Genomic DNA, 25,452 nt, shown 5'->3' on the forward strand with positions numbered 1-25,452 from the left:
ACGCCAAACAGAGGTGGATTTTAATAAAGTCGTGGAGTTGCAGCTCATTGCTTGTAGTAAAGGTTCTATTGAAAGTCTGATATCAACTGGTGGCGAGTATGGTTTCCATTTAGGTATAGATGTAGATAGGATGATATCAACACCAATTTCATCCGCGTATTCGGAGGGTGTGTTGCTTAAAAAATTGAGAAAAAATGACCGTTGTGTGTGTTTTTTTATCATAGTATGGGCGACTATTCCTGTATGTGAGAGAAAGAGTACAGAATATATGAGATATTTTGATACAGAAAGGAGGAGAAAAAAACTTACTGCGATGTTTGCTTTTGGATGCAGCAATCAGTGTACCAATGATGCGCTCACCAGACCAAGCTGCCGTGTAAGATGGTGGACCAAGAAGTTTGCATTGTGCAGAGATGTGCTGTGCGTAATGTAAGTTGGGCTTGGATTTGATCCCGGGCCAAGCTTTCAAGAGATGCGTTCGGTATTGCACCAGGAGGTCATCAAGAGTTTTGAGATCTTCTGTGGTTTGAGTGCGTGAGACCGAAATGTTGATGATTTGGATCGCAAGAGTAATGGCGGAATGGATTTTGGCCGAGTCTGAATTGAGTTTGGCTTCATGATGATAGGGAACTATTGCAAGAACCATATATACTGTGTACACAACAAGCCACTCAGAGGCTTTTGGTGTGCCAGAATGTGGCATTCCTATCTTCGTTGGAACTCGGGTTAACCATGAAGGAACCAAAGAATCTGATATACATGTATGTAACAATTCAAGCTCATGTGGAGTAAGGGTGGGGCCTGGAACACCGTGCAAAGTAGAATCGGAACGCGCATCGCTACAAGGACTTCTGTCGTGTCTGTCGTGAGAATTGTTGGTTTCACTCTTAGATTTGGCCTCACGTGAGTACTGTGTTCGAAGGTTCGAAGAGCCAGATACATGACCTTCTTCAGGTGCGCAAGATAGCATACCATCACTCATGTTGACATCTTCTCCATGAGGCGGAGGGGTGACTGGGAGAGGGTAATCGCCGTTGGAAATCTTAGTGTCTTGTTGCTTCTTGAGGAGTTTACCAGCATCCGGGATTTGAAGATAAGTATTTGAAAGATCACCTAAGAGACCGATGAAAAGACAATGCATTATGTCAACAGTTTCAAAATCAACCGGCTTCCAATAAGGAAGCTCGTAAAACTCGCAATGACGTGCTCCATTTTCTTTCATCAGAGTATCCTTCTGTTTTGGTGTTGGTGCATCTAACCAGGCCTTGACTTGGTGTCGATGTGTGAGCGCTGTTCGTGGTTTAAAGATCTTACTATCAACGACATCAATGTTGTCCAATGTGATATAACACCTAGAGCAAAAGTTTGTAGAACTGTGAGACGAGAAGCCGGAGATCTTTTTCATCGCAGGCACATCACCAATGAGCGGCCATAAAGCAACCCAAATTACTCGGCCATCAGGGAAAAGAGACGTCTTGGTGAACCAAATTCCATGCCATAACTTGTGGAGCTCAGCAATGAGAGGTCAAAACAAAAGGTTCATCTGTTTGCTGTTTGGCTCTTGACGGCTTGGGGTGATGCCATATAAGAAGGTGTTTTCAGCTCGGTATCGCAAGTGAGGCGGGAGGTTAAAGCATATAAGAAGGAGAATTCCTGCTTTGTGTTGCCTTCCTGGTTTACTTCCGTAAGGATAAAACCAGTCAGCGTAAAACCCAAACACGAGGATTCCTGCAGTTTTGGTGTAGACCTTTCCGTTGGAACGGAAAGTTTTCCAGAGCTTGCCGTCCCAGATATCTTTCAGTGTTCCGGCAGGGGGAGGAGTTTGTTTTATCAAACAATCTAGATTGTTTTCAAAAGAGGGCGAGTGGAGCATCTTGGAAAGCCATTCAAGGAAACTCTGGTGGTAAAAGATTTGACGAGGTTTAAAGTTTGAAGAGGTCTTGACCGGTGGGTTGTATAAAGGGGCTTTGCATTTAAAACGAGGGAGAGAAGGTTTGCTTGATGAGAATCGAAAGCTATCACAAATATTAGGGTGGGGATTGGTTGGTGGTGATCCATGGAGGCCAAAGCACACCGTACAAGATACTGTCTCCAAAACACGGACATCCAGGTGAAAGGTGCTGACAAGCTTCTTAACCGTAAGTGGAATTTCTTTCCAGATGGGTTCAGAATTAGCATTGGTTCTCGCGAGCAGAGTCTGGAGTTTGTGATGTTCCATTCGAAGGGATGTTTGGCAGGCATTCACGGCTTGGTTCTTCAAGATATAATTGTGTAAAACATGAATCATCGATTGGACACATGAGGTGTGCTGGAGGAGGGTCCGTGAGGTATAAAATGCTCTGGTGTCAAATTTGTGCGCATATTGGATGGTACTTGTGAGTTTTCCGTGGGTTTGAGATTGGCCAGTTTCATTATTGTTGATTTCTTTACTCTCTAGTCTAGGATGTTTCCGAATTGGTTGCTGGCGGTGGAAACTAGAAGAGGTGGAAGGTCCCTCTGATTCATTGGGCGATCGGTGACGTTTTTTCCTTGAGACTGTGTTCAGACCGGCCTGAACTTGGGCAGTGATATGCATCGCAGTGTGTCCTATACTTGGACAAACAGTTGCGACAGGGTTGACTTGAGCCGTTAGCTCACTAGACTGTTGCAATGAGTTCGCGGGACATGCTTGAGAAGCCATCAAGTGCCTTGGATAGTTTGTGCGATGGAATAGGCGACCAGAGTGGGTTTCGCCGTCCCTGATGAACTGTCGGGTAGAGCATCCAAGTGGGATACATGTACACTGGAAGTGATCAGGCCCAAAACGAGCCATGTTGATAGTAGTAGTGTGCAGACTTGGAAAAGAAAAAGAGGAGGAAAACTCTCCAAAGAAAGAATGCGGGATCGGAGATGCTGAAGAAACGAGAAAAACTCAGTATCTATATATTTGTTGATACATGTTTATACATAGGCATGTACCGGACTGTGTAATAACCAACTCAATAAACATCACTCAAAGTGCTGGGCGCACTGGATGGATTCTATGTCTTTAGAAACTGTTTTGAATTTAACAAAGGTCCAGAGTAATCATCAAGGGATAGAATGATTGAAAGAAAAAGATAATAATTGTTTTGGAATTTATATACAGAGAAAACAGAGCTATTTACGTCAGGAAAAATTGGAAAAGGGTTATATTCACAGTAGGTAAATGATTCACATTAGGAGAGAGAGGTAGGAATCAGGATACACAGCAAAGGGCACAAAAATCTAAACTTTATTCACTTGATAGATAAGCATAATAAATCCAGAGCCAGCCAGGATTTCAACCCATCTTTGTTCACATTTCAAGACATCATGGCGCTTCCACTACTTGATTGACCTCCCACGCTTGCACGAGCCCTGAACGCCTCTAAAGTGTCTTTAATCACTCCTTTTATATCGAAATGATCTTCTTCATCTAAGTTCAATTCTTCAATGAGTAGGCCCGCCTGAGAGTCTAGCCACGCAGGGGACACCAAAGACTCCTGAAAACCTTTTGATGGGCATTGGTCGGGATCTGGTTCAGGAGCATATGCACCGCGCTCCACTAGAGCTTTTGCTGCTCTTTTCGTTTTTGGCAGGGTCTGTCGTTTCATGTGGAATTGATCAAGTAAGGAGATTAATGTGTCTAACTCGGCGCTTCTCCATTCAAGTCGTAGTCTTTGACGGCTTCCAAAATCATTCACGTTGGCCAGTTCGTCGTCCAAATGGATTTCGGGATGTGATAGCATCACAACCTCGTTTGAGTCTTTGCCAAAGAGCTTGCGAGCTGCGCTTAAGCGTGCCTTGTAAAGCTTTCAAAACAAAAACACATGTCAGTTTTCCGATTCTTAAACATTAAATCATTAAGGTGAGTACGCTACCTTTTCCTTATTCCGCCTCTGTCTTATTCTTCCCTGCTTCACGTTTACACTCTCTTGTAGATTCTTTTTCCCATCAGCAGTTTTCTTCATATCCTCATGACGAATTTGTTCTTTAAATTTAGGACCTTTATTGCCAACCCAGCGCCGAAGGACCTCCTCTCAATTTGGAGGTGTGTTCGCTGAGCTCAAAATCCCAAAACTTTTTGCTCCATTTGCATTGTATGCATTCACCCAATGAGCCAGGAGAATTGATGATGTAGCCGCATTCCAAGGAGAGTCATAAGAGGCGTTCCAATCAAAGGTACATCGAGGAAAACCCGCCATCGCAAGCGCTGCCTCGCATTGGGCACCAAAATGATGTGCATATTGTGTTTGACGAGCCAACGCAATTCGAGAAACAAAGATCACCGGCCTCTAAGGATTGTCGATACTGACTGCTTCAGCGGCATCCTTCTCCACCATCTTCCTTTGCTTTTGATTTGGTTTGAAATTGGGAGGCTTTTTTGAAAGGTATTTCCTCATTGCCTTCTCTTGAGCATTCCTGATTAATGTTTCCCCAACTTGATTACGAGACTCCCAATTATGAGGTTCTTCATCCGTTGGAGGGTCCGGTAGCGAAGGTGCAGCATCGTCATCGACAACCAGCGAATTCTTGGCCTTCCGAGGGATCCCCAATAACATCCTTGCAAAATCATGAATCGCCCTGGCCAAAGGAGTTGCCGCTTTTGGTACCAGATGCGCCTGAGCCACCTTTCCAATAGCAGTGTTTTGATGCCTTGATTCAGTTTGTTTTTTCGGGAAGGTGTGTCTTTTTCTTTTTCTTTCGAGGATATCTTCCTGTGTGAGGTCTCCATCTAGAACAGCAAGAGGTCCTCAGTCAGTCACCTTCGTGATTGTTTGCTCATAATGAATTATATTACGTAAGATACAAATCCCTCACCATCACTGTCTTCGTCTTCTGAATCTTCATCCCCATGAAGTCCCTCTTCACCTAATCCTAAAGAAACAGTAGGGTTATGGTGCATATTTCATCAGCACGAGCTTAGAAGAATTCCACAGTGTTGAAAACTTTACAAACCAGTATTCGTTGAGTCATTTTCTTCCAAATGTTGCTTCTTGCCACCAGAATTCATCATGGAGGGCGTTGACTGCGTATTTGTTGGTACAAAACTCATAATTCTCAGGAAGGTACACTTTTTTGAGGTTGAGCGGATTCAAATAAGGATGAAAGAGTTAACCCCGGAAGCACTCTTCAGAAAAATCATTCAAGATAACTGGTGATGAATAAAAGCACACCTTTAGAGAAAGGAACTCTTCCAACCTTTGATACCTCCTGTGCAGACAACCGGGTTGTAAAATCAGCTCACCCATCCTGTGTACGAGAGCTTTTGTTCCTAGACGCACCACACATCTTGAGAAAAGCACATCGGGTGCCTTTTTGAGTTTACTGTTCAGAACCATAGAGAATGAAACCACGTATCTCAAGAGACGCCAATCTATACCGGCTTGCCAGTAGAGATTTGCTTTTTAGAAAGCTTGCTGATCTTTTTCTATCTTGTTTGACAGGATAGAAAATACAGCAATGTACCCACCATTTTTCATAAGCTATGAATGTATATATGTAAGACCCGTTTTTGTAGCAAGCTCAGACTGTTCTCAAAATGTGATTCAAGATCTGTCTAAATGAACAAATCAGGGTATCCCAATGAAGGATCAGGATGGGATTCTCACCATTATCAGGCAACTTTTTCACTCGGAAAGCAAAGTCATATTCCAAAGACGCATGTATAATCTTGTAACCAAAAAAGATAACCAAATCCATATCAAGAACCACAACAAGTTGAAAATCACAGTCAGACACACATATATCCACCTGCCACACCTACGTGCTCCAACTACATAATTCAAACCAGACTCCCACTATGAATACTCTTACAAACAGGCATGACTCTACAACAACCTTTAACCTAAGCATATGATTTTGTAAACAAATCATGGATCATACACTAGCACACGTGATAAACAGGTTTACAAGACAGTTTCAACATTGGTAGTCACATTGGCTTTTGCCGAATTAGTGACCAAACCAGCGGATATTAAGTCAGCTCTTAATTCATCAAGGCTTCTGTTGACATTGGTGATGTCTTCTCTGGCTTTGTCTAGTTCCGCCAAGTGCAAGGGTAGGCTGTTACGTACAACACTTTGAAATTCAGTGAAACTCTCGATCGTGTTATCTATCTTCTTGTGTAAATTGGAGATTTGAGTTTGAATAAGCATTTCGACCCGCTTGATCTCACAAGTTTCTCCCTGAGTAGTATTTAGCATAAGGTCGGTTTTGGTCTCATCCAGTTCATCAGATGAATCATTGTTGTCGCTTGAGTAATACTCGTTCTCCACGGAGTTGGATTCATGGTGAAAGAATTCGTCTTCATCCATAGGAAAAATGCATCCCATCTGATTGCTATCAGGTAGTACGGTTGGTTTCATCTTGAGTTCCACAAGCTCGCTAGGTAATAAATTGTTCTTGAAATCTTCACTATATAAGTCGGCTGGAAGATGACGGGGTACGACACCGTATTCATTCGAGTTGTTGGTGACATATTTACGAGCCACACGAGCGGTTCCAGGAAATGTATGTTTAATGTTGGAGAAAGCCTGAATCCGACCTTCAATCACTCTCATGAAACGAACTGCCTTGTCCGACCACCATCGAGGTATGACCACATGCACCTGATCCACCATCACATCACCGACTATCATCTTGACTTTAGACATACTGCCCATAATAAAACAGTTTCTTGGCTGGAACACCGCAACAATCGCTTCATGTACACCCATTCTGGCCAAGTAATCAGTGTACTCTTTACAAGCCTGGATGCAAAATTTAAATATCAGTCAGCATGATCAAAAAGAACACACATAATATTGGAACTCAAAATTATGGCCGCTTTTTCATGTACCATGTCATGGTATTCCAACACTTCCACGCTACTGCACTGAAAACGGTACCTTGAAGAGAGGTTATTGAACTCATTCAACAATACCGGGATGACAATTTCGCGGGTGAGAACGTGTTGGCTGATCGTGTATTTATAAGGACGTAACTTGATCGCACGGAAAAAGGAGATCCAGAAGACTTCGCGAGCTAATTGGTTTACACAATCATCTAGGTTGGTCTCCCAGTTGAAGCAGAATCGACAAAGACCCCAGCACATGAGGTCAGTTTCCACGGTACCAAAGTCTTCCTTCTTCAAGTGACCACCCGTATTGACAAAGTCTGTTACATCAATTAATGTCATAGAGCCCGCGTGAGGAAGTGGCGTGTCGACTGGAAAGCGTTCAAGTAATCCCGTTTGTTTGTCTGCCGATAAAGATGGTGGTATAGGTGACATGTTGGATTCTCAACACATCAAAACACAAAGATGTCTACGAACGAGGGACTTATACGAGGTAATGAAACTTAGAGTGAATCTACTTAGTCACAGATCAAAGAAGATGAACAAACTCACCTGAATTGCTATCATTTCGGTTCTGGATACAGTTCCCAGCTTCTCATTGAGATTAACTCCGTGAGCCCATCGCTTGAAGCTCTTCGAGTGAATGGCAGCAGTTTTAGAAGAGTTTGAAGACATCACAACTCAGTATGAAAAGTACGATAAAGCAAGACAGAGTATTCAGATTTATTTATTGAGATAACAAAGGATACGCCAGGATGAAAGAAAAAAGCACAGAGAGAAATGACTTCCTTGATTGGAAGATGAAAAATAACTACAGAGACGTTCACTCTATATAGATGTTGTATGTAGCCCTTCACCCGCAAACAACTTCGGAGTGATAGTGATTCACCGGAAGGCCCAGCGACTTCAAGGCATAGTTTGAAGGGCTTCCACTTCTTCCAAAGTACCACCTCAAAGCAAACATTGAATCAAATCTCAAATTTCTTTTCATTTAAACAAGTGAGAACGGGCAGAAGGTGATTTAAGCAATATCAACTCTTCGCATGATCTCGTGGACGTAATCAACCAAGTCATAATAGCAGCTTGAAAGGACGAAGGACCTCTAATTGATCTTGAGGTGCTTGTGCACATATGTATATTTCAGTCAACTCAAACCTTTAATCTGACTTCACCCCAGTGCCCACCGGTGGCTTTAAGACTTGCTGCTCGATGTAACAATCAAAGACCAAAATGACATCATCACATTGCTCAAGTGGTGACCGTGAAACCATTAAAGAAGCGATTTGCTTCTCAAGAGCCTTGAAGTTTTGGCCCACTATGAGGCAAACACAAACAAATATAAAGATACCCATATATAGAGATGTGCCAAGCTTTGAAACACTCAAGAACTCATACGATATTCAGGTACAATTAATTGCATTTGGGCTCGAAATGGGTTCAGTGGTATAACAAGAAACTCATGTCATAATTATTTATATTAATCTCATTAAAGGGATGTAGAGGTAGTTTGGCAGTAGGGAAATTTACGAGGCTATTTCCGAACGGAGAATAGTGAAATTTGAATGGCTTTTTGATTAATAAACGGACGTTGAAACATGTTGATAGGTACATGAAAAGGCAGGGTAATATGAGGGCAATATGATTGTTTGGGTTGTTTTTTAACAGCTGAGTGTGACTGAGTGCCAACCTCTCAGTTGATCACAATGGGGAACACGGGTCTGCTTCACGGATCTCTTTGTCGGATCTTTTGAGTGGCTATCAAAAGTCTACCATGTGTGCACGTCAACGGGCTACAAGAATACAGACACGGTGTTGGTGGAGTTGGTTGATTGATATTGGTGGGTTTGCAACGAGTTGGTTTTCCGCCTCAATGGCATTTGTAGTGGCAAATGTTACATTTGTCTTTGGAAGAATGTGTGATGTTTATCCTGTAGCCGTGGGGTATTGGAAACTCCTTAACATAGTTGTCCATTGCTGTTTGGTTTCCTTTGGGTTCAAGCATTGTGGTCTGGTGTGGAGCAGGAAGAAATGTAAGAGGTGCAGCCATCTTAATTGGATGTATTGGTTGTTTGATGGGTGATTTACTACTGGTGGAGTGGTGAGCAAGGTTAAGGACTGGTGGGGTGGTGAGAGCAAGGTTACACTGCAAAAATAATGTATTTTTCCAAGGTGAAAAATGATTGACATTAATGCACAAAATGATTAATAATGCAGAATTAATGCAGAAAAATGCAGAATTAATGCAGAATTAATGCATTTTTAATCATTTTGTGAAATAAATGTAATCATTTTTCACCTTGGAAAAATACATTATATTTGCAGTGTTAAGCGCTGGTGGGGTGGTGAGAGCGAGGTTAAGGACTGGCGGGGTGGTGATCACAAGACTATATGTGGATAGGGTGGTCAGCTTGTGGTTCAGTTGACCCATGACTTAATTTGGTAACTTGTGGGATGGTGAGCTGGTGGAACTTACTGATGGGTTTTGCACGCACCTGTGCCTGGTGAAGGTTAGCAAGCTGGTGGCAAATTACTGGCCCACAAGCTCACCAATCAATAATCAATCAAACCAACTGGTGAGACAGCAAACCATGGTACCTTATGGTACCCCATGAAGATTTTGGTGTGACAATCTCTTGGCATTGTCAAATCAAATGAACTATGTATAGCTACATATATAATCTCATCCCATATCAATTGCAATGATTATATTCATTATTTTCAACTGTGGTATATATATCTGAAGAGTTGAAAGGGTTTACAAAATGAGCAAAGTGCTCAGAAATCAAAGTGGAATCAAAGAACTACATAACATTGTATGAAATGGTTATATAAACCACATGGGAACAAAACTATACTTGAAAAGCAAGAAAGCACAAAAAGCGCAAAATACTTTCTTTTGTAAATTTTTGACTTGGATTCCTGAGTATGTACATCTTTATCACCCAACATAATTGGTTGTTTGTGTAATCACGAGAGTGTGCTACAAGTAGATACTTTGGTTTTAATGAAAGCTTTCGAAGAAGGCGGCTTTGGACTTACCAATTTGATACATTAACAGACTGAGACTGTTCAGTATCTACAACTACTGCATACCTTCCTTCAGCAATCTCTTCCAGCCAAAGCCGGACGTCTGCAAGGCTCATATTCCCCGGGGCAGCTCCCTTCTCAAGCATGGTATTGGTGATTTGACAGTCATGAGTGCGATGAACTTGCAGGCATACTTTTTGAAGAAATTTCTTAGCTCAAAGTTGTACATCTGAATTGGCGCCTTTTGGATGAATGTCAATTCCAGGTCGTGGCGGGTAAGGTAGTTGAGCCTCCGAGAAAGTCAATGTAACAGAGAGAGATAATTTAGCTGATATCTGAAATTTAAATATCAAATGACTATAGACTTACCGACAAGTTGGTTGAGACGTAACGTGAGCTCTGTGCGCAAACAAGTCTGCTCCTTCACTTTGATAGGGGCTGCTCGTACTTTAGGCTTTTTAAATACGTTGCTAGGACATTTGGTAGGTTCCTTGGCAAAGTTTTCCAGTAGATGATGCTCGTTTTGGACTAACTCGGCCCACCAGTTACAGGAGTTGTGTTCCTCCGTCCACAGCTCTTTGGCAAGCTTTGTTTTTGGATTGAAAGATGAGACAAGGAGATGGAACTCGATGTCAAATTGGGTGTTGATTAGATGTAGCTGAATACAAATGGTTATTAGTCAGACATACAGTGCAAACTGAAAGAATACAATAGAAATGCATACTCACTTGTTTGACAATCTTGTTTACTGTGGCACGACCTTTCTTCTCAATATGAATATCTTGGCAATGACCAAGGCATCCGCGTTCAAAGTGCTTCCTGACTTTATTCATGTTGACAAGCTCTTGGAAAATAGGAAGGTAAGGTGCCAAGTCCAATGGTTTATTTGAGTCTTCATCTTCAATTTGAACCAATGTTGAAGTCTCAATGCCAAGTTGAGGCTGCATGATTGTTTGAGCAAGTCGTTTGAAAAAGGGTGGATAAAACACTGCTTTTTGTTCAGGAGCAAGGCTTTTCCAGGTGTTGCCTACAACTTTGTTCTGGTGCGGAAAGCCTACTTGAGTATTACGAGCTGGCACTACAAAAGAAGAGGATCAGCTTACTTAGCAGGGAGTGAATGTTTGGTAAACTCACTGGCTAGCCCTGTGGTGGTTTTGCTGCTGTACATTTGGTAACCATCGTACAATGACAAAGCACGTTGAAGAGGGCCAAGAAACTGTCAGCCCTGAGCCCTATTACTAGTACCAAAGGGCTGCCTAAATAACTATAAAATAACAAAAATAATAATTACAACTCATGGCTCAGTTTCAAGAGCCAAGTACATATGTAATTAGATATAGTTACATATGAAATTACATATGTACATACATGTAAATGTAACTAAAAGGTTGCATTATGTAAGAATGCCTTTCACAAGTGCGCATCACATGAGTAACACAAGAGTTACACATGTGCGTAATCAAATAATGATTAAATAATTAAGAATTCATGATTACATACGTCAAATGAGTATGTAATCAAACCACAAGTTGTACATAAAGGATTTTCAGGGTTTTGAGTATATAAAGAGCTCTCTGACCCGCCAGGAAAATCTATCATCATCATTACATTTAAGCAAATTATCAATACTTCATCAATCAGACAAATAAGAGTCCTTGTCCTCTTCCATTAGACATTGTATATTTCTCTAATTGAATCATTGCTTTTGTTATTTGTAGAAGTTCTTTTGAAGACTTCACTGTTTTTTCAGGAGGTGATCCTAGAAGTTTTGCTCAAGTTATTGAAGGGATTCAATAACTTGAGAAACTTTAAACTCACGGAAGTCCCTCTGTGTTCAGAGTCTAAAGAACTTCAAATTATCACTAGGTGATATTTCCCTTGTTTAAAAACTCTAGAGTAGAGTGTGGTTATCTTGGGCACGACACTGGGTGCCAGTTGTCTATTGTTATCCGGCCAGAAGACTCTTGTCTTGCCTTAATCCCTGGATTTGTATCCTAAAAATCCTCTGTTTAGAGGTCATCTAACTGAAGTCAGTGCGGATTTGATCCCACTGCTTCTTTACAACCTTGTTCAGAAACTTTAAATAGGTTTCTCACGCGCATAATAAACCTAGTTTATTATTCCCAACTTTTTTTTAGTGACTTACTAGCCTAAAAGACGCTAGTAGCTCACAATTTGGGGGCCTCATCGTGTTTTTGAACCCTTTATATTTTTTTTAGAGTTGTTATCTCATCTTTTTATTTTATAAAAACATTAAAAACGAAAACATATCAGTTTTATTTTATATCTACATTTTTTTTCTGACCTGTTTTACTTGAAAACTGAGTGAGCTCAGCATTTTCAAAAAATCAGGAGAATAGGTTGGAGGAAAGAAATAAATCATTTCCCCCCTCCAATTTTCACATTTTATTTTTATTTTTTTATTTTTTCAATTCTTTGGCTCATTAGTTGATCCTATATATTTGAATTACACATTCAAAAGTGGTGTGTTGAATAAATAAACACGTGTAAGCCACATACTTTGTATTGTAATAGAGCCAACACGTGCCACTTACATTACATATACCTACATATATTAAACCAGTATAAGCCCCGCGCGTGGTCCGAGGATCCACAGCGGGACAGTACTGAACTGATTTTCGAATTTGGAATATCCAAGTTCCACAACCCTCAACCCACCAAATACCTCGGTCAACAACCACACCACGGATTTGATATTGCCGTCTAATCCCTTCGGAAACCTTACCGGTGTTGATTGGCCCACGAGTTGTAGGCTTCACGCTACGAACTCCAGGGCCATTTGTCCCACCAAGGATTTCATCAAAAGACCAACTATTCAATTTCAACGACGAAAACTGTTTTTCCTCAAGCCAATCAGATATCTTCACATTGTATTCTAGAAATATACTAGATCTTTGTTGAGGCTAGGTTGATTTTCTTCTCACCTTTCTTGCTTGAATAAGAATCAATAAGTCTCAAGAAAGTAAGTTATCTTTTTTGATCTTCTATATAAAAGCTATACATAAAAGATCAGATTGAATATTGAACTTATAGTTCGTTTACTTTCCATCTAGTTTTCTTGTATCGTTGGTTGTTTAAAGATCAACCCCTCCTTCTTTTGTCGTTTATCTGAAGTCGACTACCTTTTTGAAGATCGATTCAACTATTTGAAATTGACAATTTAAAAGATAATATTATAGATTTGTTTCAATTTGATCAAACCTTCTTATCAAGAGTTTCCTTATAGAAAGGAAGCTTTGGAGATTTAACTCAACTTATCCAAGATCATAAACTTAATTATCTGCAATTGAATCGTTATATTCGGATTCTCATCTTTTTTTTTGGAAATTGCCATCAGAGGATCAAATCATAATCGAGTTTTTCTTTTTGGGTTTGATTAAATCTTACCCCGGAAACATAAATCAATCGATCTTGCTTCTTATAGTCATTCTATTGTTGAAAGAGTAAGTTCTTCCATTTCTTGGAAACCCGAATCAAGGAACAATACTTACTAAGTAAATTGTTGATTGATTTTGTTTAGAATCTAATTGTTTTGTTTTTTAATAAAAGATCTTACCGTGCTCTGAACGTTGAAGTTAAGTCTTTTACAAAGTAAGTAACCAAAGCTTTGACGTTTAAACTTGAACATAAAAACTAACGATCATACCTTTTTAATTGGTACTTATCTTAAGTTTGAACCAATCGGTCAAAGATCACCATATTTTTTCTACAAACCTACTACTTTGACTTATCATTTTAGAGAGTAAGTCAAAAAATTTATCAATCAGCTTATTCAGAAAATAAGTTGACTAATCAAATTATCTTTTGATTATTTAGATCAGACCAACCTTCTCCAAAATCAATTTTTTTTGTCATTTATTTCAATTGTGGACAGTTAAATCAGGATACTGTTAATTAAGTAAGTGTTTTGGTTTACTTGCACCGAAATCTCATTGTTTAGATTATCAAGAAACATCAAACACTAACAAGAGTTCCTGTGTTGTGTTGTTCTGTATTTTTTTATTCTCTCTCTTTATCTTCTTGTTAGTGGAAGATAAAGGAATAGAGTTAGAACTACCCGAGATCGAAGAAGGAGCTCTCGACGGTAACGGTGCTAGATTCAAATCCGTCTCTCAGCGTATCTCGGATTGCAGCAACACGGAATCAAGACAATCAGCGTCACCTACGCCATACGCCGAGTCGATTTTTCCTGGAACTACTCCAGGAAGATCACCCGAGCGCTTCCAAAGCGAGCACCCCGCTAACCTCCAGAGTCGTAGTACCACGACCGACCCGAAGTTTGTTTATACCACAGCGCGCTTCTCAACTCCACGTAAGTGATACTTACCGACTTTCATTCTTTTTCTTCTCTCTCTCGATCTTTGCTTGTCTAGACAATGTCTGACAAAAGATCATCATCTGCTTGTAGCAGGACCAAACCCAGCCGCTACGGCAACCTCGTCAAGGATTCAGGACAAGCCGATGGCCGAAGGATCAAACCAACAGCCGGTCCCTCAGGACAAAGGCAAGACTCCTGTGGGAGTAGCAAGAGCTCCACAAGAGTCTCGCAAACTGGTAAGTTATCAACCCCTCTTGCACCTAATTTTCCTGAAAGCTTACCCTTGTCTTCTGTAAATTTAGACAGAGCAAGAGCTGGTAGGGGAAGCAAAGTACCAGGAGGTCTGGCAGAAGCTCAAACTAGCCTACCTCAAATGGGAAGTAGCCCGAGCAATGGACAACTCGAACCCGACCAAGCTCAAGTTATGCAAGGAGGCAGCTTTCAGGTCCAGGAAGAACTGGCTAGTTCTGAGCAAGACCTACGGACTCAAAGACCAACAGATCATGGATTGGCTTCAAACTTCCTTCAAGAACGGGACAATGGACTGGAATCCAAACGACTTATCAATCCAGGGGTTCTTTTTGAGGAGCGAGGAGCCTCAAGCTCCGAAAGCTACATCTCAGCCTCAAGCGACCAAGGAGGACCAACCCCCAAAGCACTCCAAGCACTACCACAACGAGAATTGTCACCAATTCGATCGCAACGATGCGAGAGCTTACGTCAGAGCCCAGGTAATGATGGGTCAAACCCTCCTACAAGAGGAGGGTTCCAACAGCTCCAATCAACGCCGAGGCAAGTGAAAAAAGAAAATGTAAGTTTTCTTAATACTCAAGAAAGGTCTATTATTCACAAGTTTTCTGAGCTAACAAAAAATGATTTTGCTTTACCTATGTTAGATGAAATGGCTAAGAATTTCAAACAAGTTCATCACAGATTCAATGAATTGGATAAGGTAGATAGAATTTTTGAGGACCATTTTTTGACTAGTAGCTCAAACATTGAGCAAATTTTTAATAAAGTTGATTTAATTTCTCAATTAACTAGAAAGTATATTCAGAATACTTATGAGGTAGTTAATAAATTAGATCAAAAAATTTTTAGTGAGGGCTCTCCCTTTATCTCAGCTTTAGATTCCTTCAAAAAAATTTTAAATGAAAATAAAAAATTATCTGTTTCCTCTTCTTTTACTAACACTGCAAAGATAATGTATTTCTCCAAGGTGAAAAATGATTACATATAATGCACGAAATGATTAATAATGCAGAATTAATGCAGAAAAATGCAGAATTAATGCAGAATTAATGCATTTTTAATCATTTTGTACATTAAATGGAATCATTTTTCACCTTGGAGAAATACATTATCTTTGCAGTGTAAGTTGTCTCCAATGCCAAATGAGGAATTTTTTTCTAATGAGCCAAAACTTGAGAGCACAGAGCCAAATAGTGAGAATAATAAAGTCTTCATGACTATCTTGAATGATATGAATAAGCAATTATATGAGTCAATAAAAACTATCTTGAGTGGGAAATTTGAAGTTTTTGAGAAAGAGTTGACTACCTTGAGTAATATTCTGGAGGAAAATCAGGAAATAGCTTTGGAAGAAAAGGAACAATTTGAGAACATACAAAGAGTTCAAGCCATTAATATTGAAAATATTATACTTAAGCAATCTGAGCAAGAATAATACTTAGATTCAAGATTTAACAAACTTGAACAAATGATTATTGACATGCATAACAATAATCATAAAGACAAAATTTCTCTTGAGGAGGAATTCCATCAACTTCAAGAATCTACTCAAGCAGGTCCTAAAGTTGAATCTTTGGTGAATAACTTTGAAAGACTAAGATTGTCCAATCAAAGTATGCAGAGAGATAATAGACCTCCCGCACGGATGGTACCTCTGCATATGCAAAGTTTGAACAAGGGTGAAACTTCACCTATTCAAAATGGAAATAGAGTTCAGCATCATGAACAAAGTTTTGCGACAGAAAGACCTCCACGACGAGAAAGTTCTATTGTAGAACTTCAGACAACTGAAGCCTTACAAGCCGCAGCATTGAGGAAAGAAGTTTTGAGAAACTGTCCAAATGTTAAAGACTGGCCAGAATTCAACGGTGAAGGAGAATATAACCACCAAGAATTCATTGATTGGGTAGACCAAGTACGGACTACTATGAATCCACCGGATGTTTTAATAACATCTAAATTGTCTTTAGTCTTCAAAGGAATAGCCCGGCAATGGCTTTTAGACTTAATGAAGGAAGACGCCCCATATAATAAAACATGGGAAGAATGGAAAGACGCTATCCAATCCAGATTTGGAAATTCTCAGTGGAAGAACAATATGGAGAGAGCATTCATGGCGGATTATTTCAAACCAGAAACCGCTCATGACTGTGTCAAATGGGCTAACAAGCAGCAACAAAGAATCAGAGCTTTCAAGCCTGAAGCCTCTAGTAGTGAAGTAGTAGACAAACTACTATGGAGAGTCCCAGCAACCATTAGAATTCCGGTAAGGAACAGAATTGGTATGGATGGAAAATGGACTGATTTCATTCTGGCATTTGAGGAAATCAGCAAAGGCATCCCTCAGACTAAGAAACCTTTACCATTTAGAAATACTTTTGTCAGGAATAATGATCTTCCCAAACAAAGTAACAGTACAAAAGTACAAGCACCTACAAGTGTGAGGAAACCAGCTTGAGCGTGTAATACCTGTGGCAGTACGGACCCAAGTCATGTTTGGAAAACATGTAAAGGGAAAGGAAAAGCCATCAACAATGTTGACACGGGAGAAGCAGAAGCAGAAGTTGAGGAAGAAGACTTTACGTCTTATAACATTGACAAATATGAAGATAGTGATGAAGATAAAGAGACGGTGTTTGACACTGGAGTTGATGCAATAGAAATCAACTTTGAACCAGAAGTTAGTATTGCACAACTACACTCAGAAGCAGAAATGCCTCTGATTACATCTCCACAAGAAGGAACTGTAAGAATGAGTGATGCAAAACTACTGAAGTGTCGACCAGCCGCAGGTAAAGCTCACACTATTGGATATCATAGTTTGACAAGAGTCATAGTTAATGACCAAGATGCTGAAGCACTTTTAGACAGTGGAGCATCTTGTTCAGTGGTGGGGAGTCATTATCTCACCACTTTATTACCAGACTGGAAGTCAAGGATGGTTCCCTGTGAAAATAACATAAAGTTCACAGGATGCGGCGGAAGCTTGTTTCCTTTAGGTGTAATTTCTTTGAAACTTGTTTTTCCACATCCGCAAGAATCAGTCAGAATTGATGCTGAATTTGTGGTTATGGAAAACTCACATACCAAATATCTCATAATAGGAGATGAGTTTTTATCCATGTATGGAATAGATATTTTTCACAGCAAAGATAAATACTTTACATTTGGTAATGATGTGAAGAAAAAGAAATTTGGACTTCCAATCCAAAGACCAAAGTTGACAGGACTTGTCTTTAAGAAACAAGAAGATGTAGAACCTCCGCAAGACAAGAGAACCCCTGCAATTGAACCTGTTAATGCAACTCCACCATTTATGGAGAGTATCAAAGAAGCTAAGTTTAGTCCCAAACTCACGGATAAACAACATGACCAAATTGTGAGATTGATTGCCAAGTTCAAGGACCAATTTGGGTTAGGAGACAACCCACTAGGTACAATTGATAAACACAAAGTGAGTATTCAATTGAGTATAGAGAAACCCTATCCACCTATCTTGCAGGAAGCAGCTTATCCAGCTAGTCCTAGGAATAGAGTCAAGATTGAAAAACATCTTGATGAATTACTAAAACTGGGTGTAATCCGTAAAGTTGGAGAATCCGAGGAAGTAGATATTACTACACCAGCAATAATTGCATGGCACAATGGAAACTCTAGATTGTGTGGTGACTTCAGAGCACTGAACACATATACTTTACCTGATAGATACCCCTTACCAAGATGTGACCACGTTTTGATCAATCTTGGTAAAGCAATATACATTACAACCATGGATATTTTCAAAGGCTTCCATCAAAATGTTGTAGAAGAAGCGTGTAGAAAATTTTTAAGGATTATCTGCCATATGGGTATCTATGAATACCTGAAAATGCCTTTTGGTATCAAGAATGCACCAGCTTTCTTTCAAAGAATGATGGATATAAAATTCAGCAAAGAACTGCGAGAAGGATGGTTGAAAATTTTCATTGACGATATTATCATATTCCATGATAACTGGGATGACCATGTCAAAGCTATTGAGAAAGTTTTACTCAAGGTCAAGGCTATGGGAATGACAATTTCCTTGAAGAAAAGCAATTTTGGTTTCCACAAAGGAAGGGCACTAGGACATTTAGTGTCTGGACTATGGAATGCAATTGACCAAAATAAGACAGCAGCAGTGTTGCAAAAACCTCCGCCAAAGAGTATCAAGGACATGCAAAGTTTCTTGGGATTTGCTAGCTACTATAGAATTTTTTTAGAAAATTACGGAAAAATTGCAAATTGCCTATACAAATTGTTTGCTAAAGGTGTTTCCTTTGAAATGACTAGTGAAAGAATTCACGTGTGGCAAAAGATACAAAATATGATCACCACAGCACCGGTTTTATTGCAACCGGATTTCACTAAACCTTTCAAACTATATGTGGACGCATCATTTGAAGGTCTAGGTGCTGCATTACATCAAGTTCAAATCATTGATAGTAAATCCAGAGAAGGTCCAGTTGCATTCATATCAAGACAACTCAAAGACAGTGAAACCAGATATGGTTCACCACAATCAGAAGCACTAGTGTTAGTTTGGGCGTTGGAAAAGTTGCACTACTATTTAGATGGAGTGTACTTTGAGGTGATTACTGATTGTACAGGAGTGAGATCTTTGATGAATGTAAAAACTCCAAATAGACATATGTTAAGATGGATGTTGGCCATCCAAGAGTATAGACCATACATGACAATTACACACAGACCAGGTAAGATGCACAACAACACGGACGGTCTCAGCAGAATGGCTTTGCCGAATGATAGTAGTAATCCTGCGTGGGATCCAGAAGACGCAGAGATGGACATCCCCGTCATGGGATTAAGTTTGGCAGAACTCAGCACTGAATTCTTTGAGGAAATCAAAGAAAGCTATAATACTAATGTGAATACAACTAAGTTAATATCAATGATGTCCAAAGACAAAGCTAATTTAAGTCTAGCAAGTAGTCCTGAGTCACCATGGAAAGAATTTTATGCAGAAGGGAAATTCTCATTACAATCCGGGCTTTTATACTTCAGAGAGAAGCATAGCTCGGTAGTTGTTCTTGTGTTAGAAAAACACATTGAACAAATATTGCAGACATGTCACGATGAATTTCTATCTGGACATGTGGGAGTAGATCGGACTCTAGAAAGAGTGAGCACCACAGCTTGGTGGTTTCAGTGGAAATTAGACACTGAGAAATATTTCAGTAGCTGTGACAGATGCCAAAAAGCGAACAAAGCTACAGGAAAAAGGTATGGTCTCCTACAGAGTATTGAGAAACCTACATATCCTTGGCAAGTCATTAATATGGACTTTGTCACAGCATTGCCACCAGGTGGCAGAGACAATTACAATTCTGCTTTAGTTGTTGTAGATAGATTCTCAAGAAGAGTGAGATTTTTGCCGTGCTACAAAGAATCTTCAGCAATGGATATTGCTTTACTTATGAGGGGTACGCGTCTGTTAGGCGTACTCTTCACTGAGAAATGCGTAGGGAAAGGGAAAACTGGTCTTCAATTGGTACACCCAAGTGAAGACTACAGTTAGTTGACCTCTGAGAAGAGGGTTTAAGGGAATAAAGGGGAAGGAAAGGGCTATTACGCGTAAATACGCTAAAACCTCGTGAGACTGTGAGGGGCAGGCTTTACACTTTGGTAAACCAAAGATCCTGAGGCTACTTTAGACTCCTGGTGAGGGAGGAAGCTTTGCTGCTTTATGGTTTATTTCTAGAGACGTTTATGGCCCAGGGCTCGTAGAAATCAATACCAAGGGTGTTCTGCAATGGAACCCGTAATGCTCAAAGATGGTCGTTTAGACTACACAACTAATCACGTACTCAAGGATCCTCTCAATAGGATTTCAAGTATAATGTGATTCTGATGTTGTGGTGTGTAAAAAGATGGGGGATGAATCAAGGGAAGAAGGGGGGTTTATATATTCACAGGTCAAGCGCTAACTTGTGGTTGGCGTGTGATTCTTGTCTCACTTGTGGTTGGCGCTTGGGTTAGGTTTGCTACGTAATTAATACATTACGTACATGTGTTTATGTGGCTCTTGACACTGAGCCGTGAGATGTACTTATGGATTTATACAATAATATAATATCACATATGTAACTGTTAGCCCATGGTCGTGTAATCAGGGCTCAGGGCTGACATTACTCTTCTGGGAAAGACTGATCAGTGATGTAGGTTTACCAAGGGTAATAATCAGTGACAGAGATCCTAAATTCACGTCTAATTTTTGGAAAAGCTTATTTGAAATTATGGGAACAAAATTAGCTTTCTCGACAGCATACCACCCCCAAACAGACGGCTTGGCCGAAAGATGCATTCAAACATTTGAAGAAATGTTGAGGAAATTCTGTGCCTTTGGCCTTGAATTCAAGGATAAAGATGGGTATACGCATGACTGGACAACCTTGTTACCTGCTTTAGAAATTGCTTACAATACCAGTGTTCACAGTTCTACCAAGAAAACACCCTTTGAAATAGAAAGAGGTTTTTGCCCTAGGTTACCTAAAGATAAATTTAAGAGTAGAGATGTAGAAATCCACCCAACTTCCCTGAGTTTTGCCACAATGATAAGTAAAGCAAGAGAATTTGCAAATCAATGCATCAAAGAAGCGGAAGAGTACAATAAGGAAAGGTGGGATAAAACTCATAAGGAGCCAAACTTCAAAGTTGGAGATCAAGTCCTGTTATCAACAGTGAATTTCAACAACATACAAGGGCCAAGGAAATTGAGAGACCCTTTTGTTGGACCTTTTGTTATCTCCAAACTTGTAGGACCCAATGCAGTGGAACTTATATTACATGGAGACCTAGAAAGAAAGCATCCAGTCTTTCCAGTATCATTGATAAAGAAGTACAATGATCCAACAAGAGATAAGTTTCCTAGAAAGACAAAAGTGGTAGTTCCGCCCTTTGAACCGGAAAAAGAAAAGCAGTTTCTTAAAATTGTTAGAGAGAAAAGAGTGAAGAATAAGGACAACAAAGATGAAGTTTTATACCTAGTAAGGTACAAGAATCATGGAGCAGACGCTGATGAATGGTTACCAGCGGACAAAGTCCCTAACTCCAAAGTAAACCTTAGAGCTTTCAGAGCAGCAAAGAGAGATCACACTTCATGAAAGTGGTATGACTGCCTTTGGTGGTGGGGAATGTCAGCCCCAAGCCCTATTACTAGTACCAAAGGGCTGCCTAAATAACTATAAAATAACAAAAATAATAATTAGAACTCATGGCTCAGTTTCAAGAGCCTTCACATATGAAATTACATATGTACATACATGTAAATGTAACTAAAAGGTTGCATTATGTAAGAATGCCTTTCACAAGTGCGCATCACATGAGTAACACAAGAGTTACACATGTGCGTAATCAAATAATAATTGAATAATTAAGAATTCATGATTACATACGGTAAATGAGTATGTAATCAAACCACAAGTTGTACATAAAGGATTTTCAGGGTTTTGAGTATATAAAGAGCTCTCTGACCCGCCAGGAAAATCTATCATCATCATTACATTTAAGCAAATTATCAATACTTCATCAATCAGACAAATAAGAGTCCTTGTCCTCTTCCATTAGACATTGTATATTTCTCTAATTGAATCATTGCTTTTGTTATTTGTAGAAGTTCTTTTGAAGACTTCACTGTTTTTTCAGGAGGTGATCCTAGAAGTTTTGCTCAAGTTATTGAAGGGATTCAATAACTTGAGAAACTTTAAACTCACGGAAGTCCCTCTGTGTTCAGAGTCTAAAGAACTTCAAAATATCACTAGGTGATATTTCCCTTGTTGAACAACTCTAGAGTAGAGTGTGGTTATCTTGGGCACGACACTGGGTGCCAGTTGTCTATTGTTATCCGGCCAGAAGACTCTTGTCTTGCCTTAATCCCTGGATTTGTATCCTAAAAATCCTCTGTTGAGAGGTCATCTAACTGAAGTCAGTGCGGATTTGATCCCACTGCTTCTTTACAACCTTGTTTAGAAACTTTAAATAGGTTTCTCACGTGCATAATAAACCTAGTTTATTATTCCCAACTTTTTTTTAGTGACTTACTAGCCTAAAAGACGCTAGTAGCTCACAGAAACCTACATGTTAATACGTACAAGATTATTTCAGTACAAGTGAGGTGTTTGTTGGAGAAGTGTACCCACAATGCAGACTTCATCGTTGAATAGCTGACATGACCTGCTAGACAGAGCATCTTGAGGCTACGTTGGAATGTATCCTGAAGTGCTTGAGCCTCTGCCAGAATATCAGGAGATGGTCAATTGTTGGAGCCGGTCTTGCGCCTGGCTAAAAGCTTATCTGCATAGGTGTCAGTCCATTCAATATCCACATTGGCATAGTTGGCCAGGGTAGGCAGCATAGCATGATGTTCTTCTTTCTTGTGATCATCTTCTACTTTGGGCTCATCACTTGAATCCACAGCTTGCTCATCTTCTTAGGAATCATCATCATGATCTTCAGAATTGTCTTGGTTGTTGTCTTCAGAATCTATATTTAAAATAGATGTGTAAGATAGATCAATAGGCAAGTTTTGGTGTTTGTAATGATCAAGCGAAGAAAGAGAGAATCAATGAGCAAGTACCCACCTGGAGTTGCAGCACATTGCAAGCGACGGGGTTTCTTAGTGTTAGTTTTGGATTTGCCGGCGTTGCCTGGTTTTGACTTGCTTGCTGATTTAGATTTAGAGCGTGTTGATTTGGAACGTGTTGCGGGCATCCTGAGTGGGTGAGTCCAAACTAAGTGGTAGGAGATTGGTGTTGTGGTGCTGTTGGGGCTAGTTGGATAAGTAAAAGCTGGTGGGCTTGATGCGTGGGGTGGTGGGTTGTATACAATGGATGGTGAGCTGTAATGTGTTGTATATATTGAGTGGTGAGGTGGTGGATTGTGACCGGTCCGGGGTGAGTTGTATTGTATAAGGTGGGTGGTGAGCTGGTGAGAGTGTACAGCGGTGGTGTGCTGGTGAACCAGGACTTAGCCATTTTTTGAGAGAGGAGAGCGGCAGCTCTCCTGCTCTTCGGCTCGCAAAGAAAAACACGGACTCTATTCAAAGATACGTGTACAGTTTTCTTCGGATAGTATCCAAGGATTTCAAAGGACACAGGTGGGTGCATTGTGGTACAAGAATGGAATATACTTCAGACATGATGTGGAAGTTCCCCGCCTCAAATTGCGTACTGACAGACCCATCTGGGTAGCATTGCCACAATTTCTTTTTAAAAGATCTGTATGTATCATTGGCCATGACAAACCATATAGACAATAAACTCCTTGTTCTTCCTGTGGATCCAATTCCTCAAATGGGATGATTCATGTAGATAAAGTATGGAAGTGTGGAGCCTGCTTCCAACTTGCTAGTTAAGTTGAGAATCAATGCATGCACCTTACAGAAGGGTATTATCACAAGTTCAAATATATAGAAGAACATGAGAGTATAAATTGGGAGAAGCCCAAGTCTTTATACTGATGATGGTTTCATAGACACACAATGAATATGACATACACGCAAAATGTCTCTTTCAAGCTGTCTTGTGAATATAATTTTTGAAGCTTTGTGGAGAATGTTAGATATTTCCAACTGTTACAGATCTGTTTAATACAAGAGATTCTGTTCTACATGGTTAAACTAGCTTTGAGTGTGCTTTAGTGAGAGTTCTTGTGAAAACAAGACAATAGGCAGATATATTGTCTAAGAAAGAAGATGAGCTCTTAAAGCCACTGATGGGGCAGCCCTGAGGTCTTTCCTGGTTAAACCAGCTCAGGCTGGGCCCTGTCAACAACACAGGGAGTGAGCATCCTGTACCCCTATCCAAGCGCCAAACCATCCTCCTGCCCCCTAACCACTCAGCGCCCAAGCAATTGAGGCAACACCAAAACCCAAGCCCTAACACCTTGGCGGCCCAAAAACCAACAGGGACCCATGAAAACTGTGGGCTCCTTGCTCAAAGCTTTGCCTGCACCCCTGTAATCTGTGGCCTTTCAGGGACCGGGGTCCCCAAGGGGCATTGATTCCAAGGCTCAACTCAAGATCCAGTTGCAATCTTGAGCTGATCAGCACCTATCAGGGCTGAAAAGGTACAAGACTTTTTGTGGCAGCTTGGGTATTGCTCAGCCACTATTGTATGTTTTGGCTGTCTTCCATGATGTGCCTCAGGGCACAACTGGTTTGATTTGGTATGGAAATTATTCTGATCACCAAAAAAATTCACCTGGGAAAAATGGAATTTTTTTGTAGTAAAAATCACATAAGGGGACTTACTGGCAGGTGCTGTCATGCCAAAATGAACCAATTAGTCATAATTCCCACCACTGGAATCAACTTGTTTGAAACCCAATTGAGGGGGATTTTGTTGTCCGGGTTCGCAATATCCTCAAATTGCAAATCTTGTTCACAACTTGTTAGCATTACGTTTGCCAATTCCCCTTGGGCTGTACTCTGTACTCAGCTGGCCCCGTGTATGTACAGTCACATCATACAGCAACATCCTCTTTGACCATTCCTCAGCTTCATCCTCAACTGTCAAGCCTCAATCAACCAAAAAAAAGAAAGCACTTCAGTGGGGACATGATAAGCAGTGAGATAGTCAAATGGTTGGAATCAGAGATTTTGAAAGTGCTGTGTATGTATATGTATTGTAGGGTACTTGAGGGAATTTGGTAAACATCAACGTGTCTGTGTAGGGTTTGCTTGTCAAAAAGTGCACACCAACTACCTTTGAGGCAGAAAGGGAAGTTGTGCGTGCTCGTCAACAAGCAAACACTACCTGGACATGGTGAATAGTGCTATCAGGCTGTGAGAAAGATTCAGGATTTGAGGAAATTTCAAACCCCAACACCAAAAATCCCCTCAATTGGGTTTCAAACAAGTTGATTCCTGTGGTGTCCCTCTGTTGTGAGCTTTCTTGATGTATACCTAGAGGCGAATTTGTTAAGTTTAGAGGTGGGGGGTACAGATTACAAAGCTGCG

General features: G+C 40.3%; 5 protein-coding genes across 5 annotated transcripts; all 5 read right to left on the minus strand.

The window, feature by feature from the left end:
* Window positions 1-1,973: 1,973 nt before the first annotated feature.
* MELLADRAFT_69511 (uncharacterized protein) lies at window positions 1,974-2,812 on the minus strand (the record flags this gene model as incomplete). The annotated part of the gene is made up of 2 exons (XM_007418496.1): window positions 1,974-2,015; window positions 2,075-2,812. 2 exons carry the CDS (start codon window positions 2,810-2,812, stop codon window positions 1,974-1,976), a joined length of 780 nt encoding a protein of 259 aa, XP_007418558.1.
* A 511-nt stretch (window positions 2,813-3,323) lies between these two features.
* On the minus strand, window positions 3,324-5,017 carry MELLADRAFT_96112 (uncharacterized protein; the record flags this gene model as incomplete). The annotated part of the gene is made up of 5 exons (XM_007418500.1): window positions 3,324-3,812; window positions 3,882-4,037; window positions 4,317-4,735; window positions 4,822-4,878; window positions 4,960-5,017. The coding sequence occupies 5 exons, from the start codon at window positions 5,015-5,017 to the stop codon at window positions 3,324-3,326; spliced, it is 1,179 nt and encodes a 392-aa protein (XP_007418562.1).
* An 892-nt stretch (window positions 5,018-5,909) lies between these two features.
* MELLADRAFT_96113 (uncharacterized protein) lies at window positions 5,910-7,180 on the minus strand (the record flags this gene model as incomplete). The annotated part of the gene is made up of 2 exons (XM_007418501.1): window positions 5,910-6,720; window positions 6,801-7,180. The coding sequence occupies 2 exons, from the start codon at window positions 7,178-7,180 to the stop codon at window positions 5,910-5,912; spliced, it is 1,191 nt and encodes a 396-aa protein (XP_007418563.1).
* A 2,693-nt stretch (window positions 7,181-9,873) lies between these two features.
* On the minus strand, window positions 9,874-10,812 carry MELLADRAFT_113774 (uncharacterized protein; the record flags this gene model as incomplete). The annotated part of the gene is made up of 3 exons (XM_007418517.1): window positions 9,874-10,058; window positions 10,235-10,523; window positions 10,594-10,812. The coding sequence occupies 3 exons, from the start codon at window positions 10,810-10,812 to the stop codon at window positions 9,874-9,876; spliced, it is 693 nt and encodes a 230-aa protein (XP_007418579.1).
* An 11,934-nt stretch (window positions 10,813-22,746) lies between these two features.
* Window positions 22,747-23,204, minus strand: MELLADRAFT_69515 (uncharacterized protein; the record flags this gene model as incomplete). Its single annotated transcript, XM_007418497.1, has 2 exons — window positions 22,747-22,919; window positions 23,075-23,204. The coding sequence occupies 2 exons, from the start codon at window positions 23,202-23,204 to the stop codon at window positions 22,747-22,749; spliced, it is 303 nt and encodes a 100-aa protein (XP_007418559.1).
* Between the last annotated feature and the right edge of the window lie 2,248 nt (window positions 23,205-25,452).

The sequence above is a fragment of the Melampsora larici-populina genome (assembly GCF_000204055.1).
Source record: "Melampsora larici-populina 98AG31 unplaced genomic scaffold MELLAscaffold_94, whole genome shotgun sequence".
Taxonomy (NCBI): domain Eukaryota; kingdom Fungi; phylum Basidiomycota; class Pucciniomycetes; order Pucciniales; family Melampsoraceae; genus Melampsora; species Melampsora laricis-populina.